This window comes from Mesoplodon mirus, assembly GCF_964341445.2.
Source record: "Mesoplodon mirus genome assembly, chromosome: 2".
In the NCBI taxonomy this organism is placed as follows: Eukaryota; Metazoa; Chordata; class Mammalia; order Artiodactyla; family Ziphiidae; genus Mesoplodon; species Mesoplodon mirus.
In genome coordinates, this window is record NC_138977.1 from 87,006,732 (window position 1) to 87,025,082 (window position 18,351).

The 18,351-nt window shown below is 33.0% G+C and overlaps 1 protein-coding gene across 2 annotated transcripts in view; it reads right to left on the reverse strand.

Annotated features, from left to right (window-relative positions):
• GABRG1 (gamma-aminobutyric acid type A receptor subunit gamma1) overlaps positions 1-18,351 on the reverse strand; it is a gene marked incomplete at both ends in the record, with an annotated part of 61,459 nt that overhangs the window by 13,149 nt on the left and 29,959 nt on the right. For both annotated transcript variants that reach the window (XM_082608328.1, XM_082608329.1), the window contains 3 exons: positions 2,911-2,993; positions 3,838-4,058; positions 17,254-17,321. In XM_082608328.1, the coding sequence (XP_082464454.1) occupies positions 2,911-2,993; positions 3,838-4,058; positions 17,254-17,321 (372 nt within the window). The remainder of the gene's footprint in view (positions 1-2,910; positions 2,994-3,837; positions 4,059-17,253; positions 17,322-18,351) is intronic.

The following is an 18,351-nucleotide window of genomic DNA, read 5'->3' on the forward strand; positions in this document are numbered from 1 at the left end:
GTGATAATCATCCCCTTGTTTTTTGGTTATAGATTTTTTGATAGGCGATTCTGAAATATATAGCTTAGTCTAGTTTCTTTTTGAACTCTGCTTGATTGTTAACATACTGGATGCATTACTTTATGTCTTACTTCTTTTAATATCATATTTGTAATAGTCATCCATGCTGTTTTATGTAGTAGTAGTAAATTTGTTCTATTGTAATGATGTGCTAAAATTTATTTATCCATTTTACTGTGTCCACACTTGTAATCTTTTCTGTTGGCTATTACTAACACTGCTGTTAGTTATTCTATTGTACATGTGTCACAAAACATGCATATGCAAAAGTTTCTCTGGTATATATACCTAGGTATGGAGTAGCTGGGTCGTGGATTACATATGCTTCCCACTTTATGAAACAGCGTCAATCTTTTTTCCATAGAGAGTATACTATACTCATCTCTCACCAACCAGAGTATGAAAATACATGTGGATCCATATTCTCATTAAAGTTTATGTGGACAGTCTTCTTTATTTTCACTGTAGAGTGTACTTTATTTCACTTTTTTCCTAATTATGAATAAAACCTAGAAACATTTTCATGTGTTTATTAGATTCTTCGGTTTCTTCTTTGGATAACTGCTTGTCAATTGCCCATTATTTTATTGGGTTTTCCTTTTTATCTTTCTTTTATCTGAATTCTTATGTATATTCTGGATACTAGACTTTTGTTATTTATGTTAAAAATGCCTTTGCCTTCTCTGCAGCTGTCTAGAATGGAAGTGAATTCTTTTAAAAAGGATATGATTTTGTTTCTGCTACACTTCCTGGAAATCCACAAGGGTTTTTTGGATCAAGCAAAGGAAATTTGGGAAAATCCATGTGGGGCTGGGCTTGTGGTTAAATCCTCTCAAGGAGTTAATTCACCCTGCTATGCTGATTGAAGAGACAACTTTCCTTTTAGACCTTAGTGTTTGTATGTGCATGTGTGTCTGTATGGGGGAGGGGGCGCTCCTTCTTGTTACTCTTAAGTGTCCAGCCTTTTGTAACCCAGATGTATGTAGCGATCATGTTTTACTACATTTCCAATCCACAAGGCCGTCAAAATCGAAGCTCAATTTTATCTTTTTTTTGGCAAATGTCCTCAGGCTACAAACCTTCTTACCTTTCTGATTTCAACTTTTAATGTGCATTTTTGTGGCTGAAAATTCTTTCCTAGTGATCACTTAAAGGTTTTTGCGACGATTTTAATAATAAAATATTTTAAATTGTTTTAGACACAAAGGTTAATCTACTGTATTACTGGAATGAAATTCACTGTCAACTTTAAAAAGTTCCAAAACAGAGTATCATTTCCCACCAGGATCCCTTAATCAGCCATGCAATGAAATTGCTCTCATCTTTGTTGGCCTGTATAAGGATGTGTTTCCTTTCTTTTCTCCATCTTCTCTCTCTTGTTCTAAAGGTCTAGCATCTTGTTTTTCCATATTTCCCATTCTTTTTCATTGGAATTGTAGAAGTAATAGAGTATAATCATAATATATAGGAATGTGGGCACAAATAGAAACAGGGAGCTACTTAACCACTCTAAATCTCATGATGTTGACTTGTAAAATGGGAGCCATAATGAAATCTTCCAAATACATTTGTTGTGAAATATTAGATGGAGAAGGCCGTATCCTCTACTGGACCCCTATAGAGTGCCTGAAAAAAGATAGCTATGATTATTATATTTATGTCAGTAACACCCAATTGCACTAACAGGGATAGGTTATTCCCAATAATGACAATCAAAGCTAAAGAGATATCACACCAAGAATTCAGGCGTGATATCTAGAGGAGAATACAGTAATTGCTACATCTTTAAATATTTGTGTATCAACTAGTCCTTGAATGTTCCTTTTAATCAAGTCTTTGCTGTGATTTGGCTGTTTTATTCATTGAGAAGTCAATGTTAGAAAATCAGAGAAGTGAGAGATGAGACTATGAAGTAAAAAGGACATTTCAGTGAGATTAAAATTATTAAGAAAATCAACAGAATCCTTAATAAATGACAGCAAGAGATATATGGGAATTTTTTAAGTGAAGCAGGAAAATACTTATAAATACTTGTAATCTACTGTGAATAAATTCTAGAATGTGATATCTGAAAAAAATTGAATTTTAAAAAGGGAAAAAGCATTATACAATTCATAGACGTAAGCAATATTTTTAAAGTCATTTTATGGGTTTTCAAGACTTGCTCAATTATATATTATGTAGAAAAACATTTTTATAAAGATAAATGTGAGGATAAATATGTTAATAAATATAAAATAAAACTGATATTTGTATAGAAAGATTATAACTAGTTCTTTGCAACAAGGTACTAAGTGTTTGTATCTAAATTATTTCTCTCTAATCATTTCTCTGTGTTTAATTCATTCTTTTGAATAAAATAAATTTATTTATACCTTGGTTTTTCCAACTCATTAAAGTTTTCTCAAATATTTGCTACTCATATAATAAATGTTTTTCACCAGATCAATTAAATATATTTTAAAGTACAATGTAATAAAGTTAAATCTGGCCTCTAGGAAGATGAATAAAATTTGAATCAACTTTTTATTCATGGCAGTGTAAAAACATCTGAATACAAAACTATCTTCAGTAGTCCCTTATTTAATCAAAATAAGAAGAAGACATGGATATAACTAAGATTTGTAAAGAATGATAAAATATATATATTTACTATGGATTTATTGCCACTTTTTAACTTAAAGCCAGGAACAAATATGTCATTTGTAATTTTATCTAAGACCGTTAAACATAGTCCACACTTCTGAAAATTGTATAAGTTGTAGTTTATCTCATTTTATTTTACATTTTTAAATAAACAGGATCAGAGGCTATAAAATTCTATGAAAAATCAAGTATTTTATCACTTACAACTTGAAAATTCCAATGGACATGAATGTTCATCCATAGGAAAGTTATGAAGCTGAAGGTAACATTCTGCATTAATTGTCAATCTATTTAGATGGAAAAATAAATATTAAATAATGAAAAATAATTTCAGGCATTAAAAATCTTTTGTCTAATTTTTAAACGTGATTTTGGCCTACAATAATGGACTGTGATACACTAGAAAATAATAATAATTCTGAAGTCTCAAAGTCTTAAGTAGTAATATAATAACATTCATAAATGAATAAGAAAATTCTGACATTTTTCTTTCCAGGCAACTAAGATACCTCATAATTAGCCCAAGTATGATCTCTGTGTTTACAGTTAAAAATTCATACTTCAGAATCTCAACAAACACATATACGTGCACACACATGCAGATTAACGGAGTGTACCTGGTTAAGTATGGTGAATTCTTTTCTTTTGACCATAAACATCTTTCCATTAATGGGATGATTCTTAATGAGTCGATATGTTCAAGACAATGAATTAAATAAACTTGAATCTTACACATTGACCCTCATTTAATCCTATGTTAGGGATGTTTTACTACACCACTGAAAATCAGAGTATTTTAAAATGTTATAGCAGGATGAACTCCTAGAAAAAAATCTCTGTCAATCACTTGCCTTATAGATTAAAAAAACATAATGTTTGTACCACAATCTCTTCTGCTTCAAAGAGGAGAAATCAAGTTTTTCCTCTTTGCTTTCAGTCCTTTTCACATACTAGTAGCTCTGAGCTTAAACAAGTGTTTCCACAATAGTTCACCATTTTAGATTTTAGTGTATAAAAGAAGCTTCATATTTCTCACTTTGCCAAGTTTGAAAAATGGAAATTTATGAGTTGATCAACTATTAGTATGGAAAATAAATTAGAGCAACTACAAGTTTTCTTAAACAGTAGTACCTTAGAGTATATAGAACTCGTCCATCATTCCTAATTCGAAGAAGACGATTAGGAGTTGTTATCCAATGAGCATCAGATTTTCTTGAGTTTCTGAAGAAAGTGTCAGGAATCCAAATTTTTCCAACCATATTACTGTTAAGCATAAGCACTTTCATGGTACTATTGAATTTTAGACGACTATCAAACCAGGTTTGGGCAAAAATTATATCTATTGTGTATTCCTAAATGATAAAAAGAAGAGTAATGACTTATAATAGTAAAGCCACTATTTTAGACATTTTCTTCAGGTTGAATTTTTATAGTTTCTGTAAGTAAATAGCACTTAAACTCAGTCTTTTTTTTGTAGAAAAAAAGTATGCCATTATCTTACCCTTTTTTTTTGCATTGTTTACATGAGTCATGTGAACTAACATCCAAGATTTCTCATAATTACTGCTGTCTAGTGTGGCTTTACATATTTTTTTGTAAATTGTATTCAAGATTTTATAATAGGTAGGATATAGTTATTAAACATAAAGGCCAATCATTTTCATGTTAACAATTATATTAAATTTTGTGATATTTACGAATGCTTAAGTCACACAAAAAGTCACAAGCTACAAAATCAAAATGCAAACACTCGCCAAATTATCTAAAAGCCCTTATCTTGTCCTTTGTTCAAAAAATTAATTTTAATTATTTAGATCCACTGTTTTCAAATATTTTAAAGCAATCATACTCACACACACACATACACAGACACACTCAGACACACACACACACACCCCCTATTAAGCACTTATAATAAGCCAAGTATTCTGTTGAGTTTTGCAAGTATCATGTCATTAAATCCTTACTACAGCCCTGTGAATAATTACTACTATAATCTTTATTTTTAAGGAACATTTATTAATAGAGACGTAAAATAATTCTCCCCACATCAAAGAGCAGATGATATGAAAACTGAGACACTGTAGGTTGAATCCCAAATCCACATACCTAACAAGCACATATAATGGTTGTCATAGTGAGGCCTGATGAGTGCCATAATTAGGGCAAAGGCTCTGCCCATAATCAACAAGTGACTGTAAGTAGGAAATTGCATGTTTATGAGAGAATTCTTAGGAGTAGGTGATTAGGTATAATCTACCTTTATATCCTGACAGAATATCTACCATATTATAAGCATTAAAATTTATTTGATAAAATTAATGAATAAGAATGCATATTCGATGCTACTAAGAAAAGAAAGTGATTATATGTATGTGTGTGTAACTTTGATATTAAAAGAAGAGGAAGAGAGTAAATTGAAAGATATGAAGTTTTAGATGAGTCACTTGAGTTAGGAGAGATTGGTTACTCACTCGGTGTAATACTAGCTCTTGTCCAATTTACCTGGAGAGAAATAGTTATAATAAATGGAATTATAATTGGGAGCTTGACTAATGAATGAAAAAAAATTTTCAATGGTAGAGAGAATAATAAGTAAACAGGTTAGGAACCAACTTGTCAATAGAGAAGTTGGATCAAATCCTAATTTCCTGGCAGGATATTTATAATTACAATTTACTTGACTAGAATACAGAGAGTAATGTGAGTGGAAAACCTCCTTTTATCTATTTTGATGGGTTTTTTTAATTGAATAAATTTGACATGTAACTTTGTGTAAGTTTAAGGTTACTTTAGTACATTTATATATTGTTATATGATTACCATTATAGCGATATTTATCACAGTATCTAATTATAGTATGATATTATTGTCTATATTCATTATACTGTACATTAGATTTCTATGGATTAGTTAATACTCCTTATAAATTTATACCTTTAAACACCATTATTTTATCTATTTCGTATGAACACTATTGCAATTTGGGAAAGCCACATACATATCAATAGTTATTTAAAATCCAACACAGGCCTAGACATTATGTAATTGAGTATGAAATGTATGTTTTATAAAGTGACTAATATGCATAGATAAATTATTATGGATAATTTGTCCCATATAATAATGTAATTAGTGATCATTCATATATTTAACATCTACAGTGTGTCATTCACAGTTTTGCATACATGTGAAGACATGAGGTCCCTGTACACAAAAACATTGCATCATGACCCCCTCTTCACATAGTCTTGGTTGCCATTTAAACAACATTCTATACCAGAATTACACTGTGCTTTTGTATGGGATTGAACAGCAGAAACTGCTTAAGATAAAGGAAGAAGCTAACATACCAACCAGGTTTATGGCTTGGGAAAGATCCAACATTCGTTGGTAGAGGAAACCTCAAGCTACTTAGTAGGTATACTTGGCTTCAGTGTTCCTGACTAACAGGGCATTAAAGATTGCACTTGAAATGTAACTTATATAGGGCTGGGATATAGCAAGTATCTGTGAATCCTGCTTAGCAGCTGGCAGGATCTTCTTTAGCGCACCTGTTTATAAATGTGCTAATCACTGCTGGAAGAGTTATAACTTCCAAAGGGCCAAATTCTTCCAAGCAGAGATTTTTGGGAAAGTGTGATTTTTTTTTCTGCTCACAAGTCCCTCGATCTATGTTCAAGAAAAGAAAGATACAGAGCATGTCTTGATTATCCACCCTTCCTAAACTTTTTGCAAAGGCTAATACTTCCAAGCTCTTTTAAATTACTAACCCTTAATAAATGCCTCATTGAGATGAAAAGTTATTAAAGTCTGTGCCATTTTATACATAAGTGAAAAATCCAATTTTGTTTGCTCATTTGTATTAGTGTAATTTCGAGAAAATAATCAAACTGTGTTCTTGTACTTCATGTTCCTATTTAGAGGTTATAATTACCTGCATAATAAATAAGCAAAACAAACATGAAAAGGAACTTCCATTCACTGAGAACAAGTAGCTTGTTGAAGAATAGCTTCTAGGATAAACATTTTGAGATGAGGAACAGTGCATTTAACATTTGAGATCCAACGTACATTATGAAACTTTGCCTCCTTGCAAGTTAGCCCAGAAAATAGCATTAGTGAATAAAGGTGAAGAAGTGAGCCATCTTGATTTCTAACTCAATCAGTCAAATCATAACTGATGAAAGTTCATGTAGTGCATTCTTCTACTTCACTGTCAGATTTGCAGTTATGTGCTGTGTCTAACATTTAAATGCACTGGTTAATTCAATACTTTTTTTTAATGGAATTAGCATCACTCAAAGTACAGACCTAAATAATTAATTTAGGTGCATAATTACATCATGAAGTTGGGTTGATCCTGATCTGATCTTAACACCTTGGCATTAATATCTCCCTAAAGTATCTATTCACATGGCCAAAATATGATGGGCCAATGGTTAGCAGTAAACCAGATACTAAGGCTATAAACATGTAGAGAAAAGGTACAAGTGTAGTTAATCCTCAGCACAAATAGCTTTAGTGATAAAAGTTCACAGGATTCTGCCCCACTTTGCTCAATTATTGTAAAAGCACCAACATCTTGGAACTATCACAAAATAAGTAAAATAACTTGGTGTTATTCTATTTTTTCAAATGGAAAAGAAATAAGGAAGGAGGTTATGTCATGTACTTAAATCATTGAAATCAGTCAGCAGTACATTGAGAGATATTACAAAAGCAGACATAAATCCTGAGGTCAGTTATCAACCCTTTGGGTTCTATTTTTATGTCTCTAAATTTAGATTTCCAAAGGCACATAACACCATGTTCATTCATCACTTAACTTTTTAACAAATATTTTTCAGTGTCCGAGTTACCTCTGTATTGTTCTTGGTTTACAAAGATGAACATGAAGACTTCCTGTTATGAATATATAAATAATAAAATTGGAAATTAATAATGCTTAGGGGGGATAGAGTTAAACAGAAATAGGAACAATAGAGATCATTTTCAGCTATGGGAAATTAAGAAAGACTTCATGACAGAAGTTGTATTTACCTGAACTGACTTTCACACACAGCTGAATACTAACATTAAAGAGAGATCTTTATCTCTAAAATGTAAGTTAATTTTGTGGTCCACTCTTTGTTACAAGTTCAAATCCTAACACAAAAATAGAATCAGGTTTTTCTGACATATCAGTATGCTACTAGGATGGCATTTTTCACACTATTATTGGAAGTGCTGGCTTCCGACGTTTACTTCGGTAGTTTAGATCAAGTTGTGCATATCACAAAGCTGAGTGCTCTACCCAGATAAGCCAAAGTCTGTGGCAGGATTTGCACAATTTCCATTACGGAGATTTGTCATGATTTCCACTATAGCAAGATGTTAAAAGTGGAGACATTTAACAAGCTTTCTCTATTTCAGATTTTAATTAAACTGCAGGGTAACTGATGTGAGTTCAAATTCATTGCCAATCTAAAACCTAAAACTTTAGTACATTATTTAAAGCTTTTGGGCTGAAACAAATATAAAAATAACACAACTGAGTAGGAGGTAGGGCATTGTCTTTAATTGTATACATAATTGTAAATACTTTTCAGATAAATAATGATTAATACTAATACATCAAAACTGTGTTGTAGTTAGTGTGTGTAGTGAGGCGTTATGATGTAATCTGAAGAATTACTGGTTGGGTGGAGTCAGGAAATCACGTCAGAGTCCCAGTTATGTGACTTCTTAGAGTAGGGTGCTGACTATGTCCTTTACTCTCTCTCCCTGGAAAAATCAGGGCACTATGAGAAATTATAGTTCTGATCTTTCCCATCTCTAAGGTTTGATGATCTTGTTCTAAACATAAACAAAAATAAAGGCTACAATGGACATGGTGTTGTCCAGTGACCTATTCTCATAAAAATACTTCTGCTCTATAGGCATCTTTGTTATTTTAATTTAATCCCACCTAATTCCTGCTAAATTTATAGTTGAAAATGGCTCAAGCCAGTGGCTGCCAAAACTGGTTGACCAGAAGTCCCCAAAGAGCATTTTCAAAATTCTGATTCTAGGTCCCCATCCCAGATTACTGAATCAGAACCTCACAAAGCAATACTGAAAAACTGCCTTTTTCTTAAATGCAGTTTGGGTTTCTAAAAGTTTGGAAAATTTCAACTTAAAATTCTATCACTTCCACAAGGCATTTCTATCCAATAACTAGGTTTCTGACCAAAAAAAAGGTAAAAGTAAAAGAAATAAAGAGAGTTAGAGAGAGAGAGAGAGAGAGAGAGAGAGAAATCCATAGATGAGATTTGTACAGAATTCCTCAAGCTGTACAGTATAACCTGTCATCTCTTTAAATAAAATTTCTATATATAAACACTGTATGACAACATGTGTTTATGTGTGTGTGTATTTAAGAAAACTTTAACATTCAACTAATAAATGTACCTCAACAGAATTTTAAATGTAATCTTCAAAAATGGTGAAATATTATCCCTCTGAAGTTATTTTAGGCCAAGTTAATTATCACCATATGTGCTAAACTGCTTTTTCTTAGATATTCATTGTTTTTCTTTTTTTTTAAAGAGTATTATTAGCAATGTATTAACGTTTGTCATTCTCCTAGTGTAAATAAATTTTCTAGTAAGAAGTGAAGCAATCAGAGTGGTTGCCTAATAACTTTGAGTTTATCATTGAAAGCCCTTGGTAGGTACCATATAACTCATATAATTTGATTTTAAACAAAGAGGTGAAAAATGTATACTCATAAGATATGGTTGTATCATCTATAACGTTTGACAAATGAAATAGTGCCTTGAATCAGCTAGGCAGGAAGCAAGGCTACCTACCTTTTAATCACATGTATGATTAGGTCCTTATTCTGGCAGAACTTTCCCCCTAATCCTAGCCTGAGGCCAGAACTACCAAGCAGTACAGGCCCATTCTACAACATTCTCTATCTACTAATTCATGAAGGACTCAAAATTGTAACTAACCTGGGAGGCAGATCATTAAAAAACAATTCAATATAGACACCTCCAAAATCTGACCAAGATGTTAGATAATGGATTACTAGAGAGATTATGGTACAAATACATCCCCTAATATCATGCAACATTTAATGATATTTTAAAAAAGTAGATAAGTGGAATATCAGTCATGATATAATAAGTAGAAAGACACAATGTTATAAAAATATGTATAATATTAAGAGTATAACATTTGGGAAAACTATCTACATGAAGTTATTAAAATGGTAGTTAACAATAGTGACCACTGGATAATCATAATCTAAAATATTAATTTTTTCTTTTGCCTAAATGGAATTTATAATTTTCCAATATTGGTCGTGTATTTCCTTTTTTTAAAAATTAATTAATTTATTTATTGACTGCATTGGGTCTCCGTTGCTGTGCGCGGGCTTTCTCTAGTTGCAGTGAGCGGGGGCTACTCTTTGTTGTGGTGGGCGGGCTTCTCATTGCAGTGGCTTCTCTTGTTGTGGAACGCGGGCTCTAGGCGCACGGGCTTCAGTAGTTGTGGCTCGCGGGCTCTAGAGCGCAGGCTCAGTAGTTGTGGCACACAGGCTTAGTTGCTCTGCGGTATGTGGGATCTTCCCGGACCAGGGCTCGAACCCGTGTCCCCAGCATTGGCAGGCAGATTCTTAATCACTGTGCCACCAGGGAAGTTCCATGTATTTCTTTTATAATAAGGAAAAAATCCTATATTAATGAAAGAATTTTAGAAATAAAATAGCATAGGGTCACCATTTGCAACTTAAAATATGTATGGGTTCATACACAGTACTTTCCTGGCCCTTCCTCTTCTGTATCGATCTAATATTTTAGTTTTTATACATCTTCCCCACTAGGTTTTATACTTCTCCAAAGGAAAGAGGCCATATATATTCTAACTTAGTAGCCAATGTACCAACTTTCACAATACAAGTCTTACATAAATAAAAGACAAATAACACCATAAAATAAAAATTTAAATGTGTTTTTTTCAACTTAAGAGATAGTAAAATTATTTTAATAATTTTTGGAGTTTCAGAGGTTATTTTAATTTCTTTATTCTAAGAGTTTTAACTTCCTATTCATGGGGCAAGTGAGCATTCTGGATCAAAGAAGTACAGAGTTGAAAATAATATTTATTTAAAATTTTTAATTTTATCTCTGCTAGTGTTGAATCAAAACTTACCTAAATTCTATATTATTTTAAAATAAAGCCTGTGAAAAGAAATAGATTTTAGGGTATTTAATGAAAACAATAAATCTTAGCATAATATGCAAAAGAAAAGAAATTAAAACTATGGCAACAAACTTTAAAATATTGTACAAACCAAACAAATAAACTTAATGTGTTTGCTGTTTCATAATTCCTAACAATAATATAGCTGGCAAGGAGTGACCGTTTCCTGTTAATATAGTAAGAGGAAAAAACACAGTTAATTTGATATGTAGAAGGTATGCTTGAGGCTTTATTTCCTTAAATCTGGAAGCAGCAGGAACAAAAAAGAGAGAAAAGGAAGAAGAGGAATGAGAGGGAAGAGAGAGAGAGAGAGAAAGGCAGAGACAGAGACAAAGAGAGATGGAAAGATGAACCTATGAACATTAACACCTATTGTATGAACCATGCTGAAGAAATGTGCTCCTTGCAAGAAGTTCATGGAGAAAAAAATTCTCTCTGAGCACCATCTTTCTCAATATATCTAAATGTTTAAACCCAAGTTATATGTCTAGGGAGTTTATTGTCAAAAACAAGTCTGATAAAATAAGGGAAAATAAAAAAATATTAAACTTCATTTCTCACCATTCTCCAATGGATTATTTAACTATACCTCACCCACTATACACACATTTGATGGTTGGCCATTCCATTTGAATGATGGAATAAAATTTGGTTTCTGGGAAAATCTCTTATATCCTATACTGTATTTCCATACAATAATGATTAGTGTTTATAACTTTTGTAGTTCCATCTACACTTTTAAAGAATATTTTTTCTTTTATAGGGAGCAGTTGAATTTTCCTTTTCTGGTAAAAAGAGTCTGAAAAGGGGCATTATTGTTAAATATTTCTATACTGGACAGAAAGAAAACAACTTGTCTTTTGCTAAATTATTTAACCCTATCTGTGTACTGCTCTCCCCAGCATTGTCACCTCCAGCAGGTAGTTACTTTGGAGTCTAGCCTAACTTGTGCCCTGGCTCCTTTCTAAGTTGCCTTCCTCATAACTTGTGTTTTCATTCATCAGCCCTGTCTCCATTACCAAAACCAATCGCAATTTCATGCTGGAAGAATCTATTCAGCTTTGGAAGCATATTTTAAGACCATGTGACCTCTGACCCTGACAGTTAGGAAGATATAAACTTAAGTTATACAGACATGAAATGGGATCTTGTTCTTGAACAGTTTTTTATAGCTGTTTTTTTCTCTCTGGTCTGACACTTTCAAAATGCGTATATTGATAATCTCTTAAATATTGGACTATATAACGGTGTACCAGTTCCTATGAGTAAACCCATGTCCAAATTATACCTGGAATTTTCAATTATAACTGTTTTCTACTTACTCCCCTTGTGTTGTATACCTATAATATCACCTTGGATTCTCTGGAGCTGTCATTGATTTTGACTTGATTTAGAGAATCACTATAACCCTTGAACGTTGTATTTGCTACCAAAGGATAAGTGCAATTGTTTAATTATCCTGAGACATTTACTTGAAAGAGTGAAAATACATAATCTCCTCAAAACCTGAAAAAATAAAAGGTTAAAATACTTTAATTCCAGTCTAATAACCTCTATTAACATTTTTTGCCTTCAGTTTTTATTGTATATTTCTGTTCTGTTTACAATTATAGTTTTAATTAGAGATGCATAGTTGAACAACCTCTTTCCAAGTTAACTTTTCAATCTTCATTAGTGCATCTGTTTTTCACTTTGCACTTAAATTCTCAAAATAGAAATTATAAGAACGATCTATTTATTGACTGATTTATTCATTCTTTCAACATGCAATTATTAAATATCTATTTTTTGACAGTGACACCAGGATTGAAGCCATTAACCCTGGATTTAAAAAGAAAAGAAAAGAAAGACATATCCTATTGTAGAATGATATTGCTTTAGGTCTTATCAGTAATCTACAGATACTATTCTATGTAGCCAAGCTTAAAATGAAACAACCATTTTTCACCAAACAAAATTTTGCCTCATTTGAAAAAATAAAAACATTAAACCTATGTATTAATTTTGTTCCTTATCAGTAACTTAAGTTGTATGTGTAAAGAGGGAAAAAACACTTGCTTGCTTAATTACACTCAAGTCTGCTTGCTTTATTACACTCACAGTCAAAGCAATTTTGTTCATTTTATAATAACTGAATTCTAATTTTCCTGCATGGTTTAGTTAAAATAGTCTTCTATGTAAACTGTTCCTTAATCCCTAGTATGACAATGCTTCTCTTTTAATAAACACTATCAAATATTCCACAGTTTTTTTTTCTTATATGTGCTTTAGTATCACCAATTTTAAGAGTAATTTCATTTAATTAGCTTGTTTTAAAAACTATCACTGTCCGAGGTTACAAGTGTGCAATTTGTCCTACTGGGAAAACTAAATATTTAATACCATGAAATTTTTATATAGGAAGGTCATCATAGAAGTCTCTTGTTAGCCATTCTTGTCAAAATATTTCTGGAATACTAATTCAGTCTTGAATTCTACTTCTTCTTTAATGACCTCATTTTTCTTTAATGAATTCATTCAAATTGAAAACAAAAGCCCCAAATAAAACATATACAATGCAGGAAAATTTAGACTTCCACATGCCCAAATGGGCTTATCTAAGTATTGATTAATTAGAGACTGAATATTTTCTGATTTTTTTTAAAGAGAAAATTAACATTTTAGTAAGGCATTACTTTATGAAATCTTATATTTGCATAATGTTAAATCAATACACACAGGTATATAGAATGTTTTATCTTTACAAAAACCAAGAGGTTGTATACAAATTTGTTTGGGGTAGAAGTAATGCTAAAACACTCTTTGAAACTTTCTCTTCCCTTGCTTTATCTTCATTTTCTTGCCAACTATGCTGTTTAATTTACTACCTCAATTTCATCTTTCAGGTCCTTAAATATATTGGGTTGGCCGAAAAGTGCCTTTGGTTTTTTAAATAAAAATAAAAGGCACATTTTTCATTTTCACCAAGAACTTTATTGAACAACGTATTCGCCCTTTTGTTCCACTACATTCTGCCATTTTTCAGGCAACTTCATAATTCCATCTTCCCAAAACTTTTAATCTTTTTGAGCAAAGAACTGTTCCAGGTACCTTTTACAGTCTCCCAGGGAATTGAAATTTTTTCCAGAATTTTGTAAAGACCGAAATAAATGGAAATCTGAAGGTTCAGTCTCTGGTAAATATGGAAGAAGAATCAGAACTTCCCAGCCAAGCTGTAACAGTTTTTGCCTGGTCATCAAAGAAACATATGGTCTTGTGTCATCCTGATGGAAGATTATGCATTTTCTGTTGACTAATTCTGATGCTTTTTGTCAAGTGCTGCTTTCAGTTGATCTAATTGGGAGCAGTACTTGTTGGAATTAATTGTTTGGTTTTCCAGAAGGAGCTCATAACAGAGGACTCCCTTCCAATCCCACTATATACACAAGATCACCTTCTTTGGATGAAGACCGGCCTTTGGTGTGGTTGGTGGTGGTTCATTTCACTTGCCCCACCATCTCTTCCATTCCACATTATTGTACAGTATCCACTTTTCATTGCCTGCAACAATTTGTTTTAAAAACGGAATGTTTTCATTACGTTTCTGTAGAGAATCACACGCAGAAATATGGTCAAGAAGGTTTTTTTCACTTAACTTACGTGGAACCCAAACATCAAAATGATTAACATAACCAAGCTGGTGCAAATGATTTTCAACGCTTAATTTGGATATTTTGAGTATGTCGGCTATCTCTCATGTGTTATAATGTTGATTGTTCTCAATGACTGTCTTGATTTGATCCCTATCAACTTCAACTGGTCTACCCTACCGTGGGGCATTGTCCAGAGAGAAATCTCCAGCATAAAACTTCACAAACCACTTTTGACAGGTTTGATCAGTCACAGCACCTTCTCCATACACTGCACAAATCTTTTTTTGCATTTCAGTTGCATTTTTACCTTTCTTGAAGTAATAAAGCATAATATGCCAAAAATTTTGCTTTTTTCTTCCACCTTCAGTATTAAAATGGCTACACAAAAATTCATCAATTTGGTAAGTTTTTCTTAATGCATGATGATATGACAGCTGTCACAATACAATCTAACAAAATTGTTTCAAATTAAATTAAAGACAACTAAGAGCTACCAGAGCCATCTTACAGGAAAAAACAAACGAACATTTTGGTCAACCCAATATATGTTCCTCAAGGTCTGATATTTGTTTCTTTTTCCTTCTCTCTTTACTTTAACACTGCTTTTCCAATTCCTCAGAGGTTTAGTTAATCCCTGATAAATATTTGCTCCAGCCCTTTCTCCTGACAGTTGGCTCCTATTTTCAGACTCTCAAATTCAACTTATCCCAAGCCAGTTCATATTCATTTGCACTAAGGCAACAAAGATGTCTATTATGGTGTGGCCAAAAGGCTGTCAGTACAGTAATCAACATAGGCAGCTGTGAAAGTTAATTACAATCATGTGAACATCATATTGAGTAAGAGAAAAACTGAGCATGACTGTAATACTATAAGAATAAGCAGACACAGACAAGTATATAATAATGGTTATTCAGGCATAAAGTGGTTAAAATCAGTAATAAAGAGACAATTTGTTGTAATAATGAATAAATGAAGTTAGGGAGAAAAATCATCAAAGTGTTAGAGAATTATCTTTGCATGGTGTTATGGGCTAAATGGTGTCATCCCAAAATTCATATGTTGAAGCCCTAACCCCCAGTACCTCAGAATGTGACTGTATTTGAAGATAGGGCCTTTAAATAGATGATTAAGTTAAAATGAGGTCTTTAGGGTGGACCCAAATCCAATTTGACTGCTGTCTTTATAGAAGGGAAAATTTGGATACACAAAGAGCACCAGGGAAACACATGCACTGAAGAAAGCCCATGTGATGACACAGTGAGAAGGTGGCCATCTGCAAACCAAGGAGAAAGGCCTGAGAAGAAAGCAAAGTTGCTGACACCTTGATTTGGACTTCTGTCCTTAAGAACTGGAGACATAAACATCTGAAATGTCTGTTTTTTGAGCCAGCAGTCTCTGGCACTTTGTTACAGCAGCCTGAGAGAGTATCACAGGTGACCAAATCAGAGGAGATGAACATAACACATGATTGAGCTCATTAAATGGGACCAAGTAGTTTGACTCACAGAAATGGGATCATTAGGGTTTGGAGCAGCACATTTTCAACCTGTTTTAAATAATGTCTGTGGGTTATATTGGAATTATTAATTATGTCTTTCAATTGGTAATGAAAACTATTTATTCAGTGTATAAGAGATAAAGCATAGTTACAAACTTTTCCATTTTCCATCCTAAATGACCTTTCCTTGACATTTTGTCATATTCTCTCTTGCTCATATTTCTCTTTTACTCTTTCTTCCTTCTCTACTGCCAAACACTTAGCTCAATCTCTTCTAAGTCAAGTTTCTCAAAATAGTAGTTCATAAAATTAACCTGCATTCCCACTTACTCACCATCACCTTGAATTCCACACATGATTGCCTGTCTATCACTGCAGAACCCATATTTCTAGCTCTGTGACAAGAAGTTGGATAGGAGACCAATTTTGAGGATGGAGGAGAGACGTACGATTCAGCTGTTATTCTTTTCTTTCTTTCACTTTCCCACTGAATTTCACCTAACAGAGATAACCAGTACCATATAACCAACACCAGTGGGCCCAATTTATTGCATTTATCACTGGATTCTCATGTATGTTGACAACGGATTATTAGTTCCTTCTTTTCCATTCTCTTTTCTTCCTGAGATTATACAATATCATCTTCTCCCTGGTTCTTCTCCTACCCTTTGACTTTTCTGAGTATGTCCCTTTTCTGCATTTCTCTTTCTTCCACCTGTATTTTACATGAATTGACCTCATTATAAGTACCATCTGATTCTCAGATCTGTGTTCCTCTTAATCTGCATCTTCCTTGGCTCATTTCTTGAGGCTTTAAGCTATATTTTATGCTGCTTGTCCCTCTTCCCTCCCCAATTTACATCTATTTCCAGTCCTAACTTCTTCCTGGAAATTAAAATCCAAATCATTACTGGACAGTTCCTCCTGAATGTGCCTTCAGCATCTGAGGGCACATATGGCTATATTCCCTATCTCAAAAAATGACTCTACCACCTGCAAAATCATCTCTATACCTTGGAGTCAGCCTATGCACAACCAACAAATCACTAATTGCACTTGTTGCCCTGAACTCATTCAGAATTAGTTATCAGAAATTATTCACGTATTCTTTCTATTATTGTGGTATATATATATACTCCAGAACTCTATGCCAGATAACTATTTTTAATATTCATTACTCACCATATTTATGGGATCAACTGGTCCAATGCTGTTTACGTAAACATCAGTTTCAATTACTGTGGGCCTCACTGCAAAATACCAATATAAAGAATGGTCAACGGAAAACAGAACTACCATACGACCCAGCAATCCCACTACTGGGCATATACCCTGAGAAAACCATAATTCAGAAAGAGTCAGGTACCACAATATTCACTGCATCTCTATTTACAGTAGCCAGGACATGGAAGCAGCCTAAGTGTCCATCAACAGATGAATGGATAAAGAAGATGTGGCACATATATACAATGGAATATTACTCAGCCATAAAAAGGAATGAAACTGAGGTACTCATAGTGAGGTGGATGGACTTAGAGTCTGTCATACAGAGTGAAGTAAGTCAGAAAGAGAAAAACAAATACCATATGCTAACACATATATGTGGAATCTAAAAAAACAAAAACAAAAACAAATGGTTCTGGAGAACCTAGGGGCAGGACAGGAATAAAGATGTAGACATAGAGAACGGAGTTGAGGACATGGGGAGGGGGAAGGGTAAGCTGGGACGAAGTGAGAGAGTGGCATGGACTTATATATACTACCAAATGTAAAATAGATAGCTAGTGGGAAGCAGTTGCATAGCACAGGGAGATCAGTTCTGTGCTTTATTGACCACCTAGAGGGGTGGGAGAGGGAGGAAATATGAGGATATATATATATATGTATAGCTGATTCACTTTGTTATAAAGCAGAAACTAACACTCCATTGTAAAGCAATTATACTCCAATAAAGATGTTAAAAAAAGAAAAAGAATGGTCAAAGATATAATCATAGGTTGTCTTAAATAAATCTTATTTAAATAAATCTTAACAACTATTACTATTTTACACTTTCAGTAATAAAGCATTCTCATTATTAAATGAGGAAGCACGGCCCATTACATAAACACAACAACCTTTTCATTTTACAAATAAATTATGTAACTAAAAATTACCATTTTTGACTAAAAGCCTCCCAGTTTACAGCCTAAAACTGTCTAAATCATCCATTAAAACTAAGGAAGTTTATTCAGTTAAAAATGCTAGGTAATTTGCTCTGCAATAGTCATAGAATTTTAG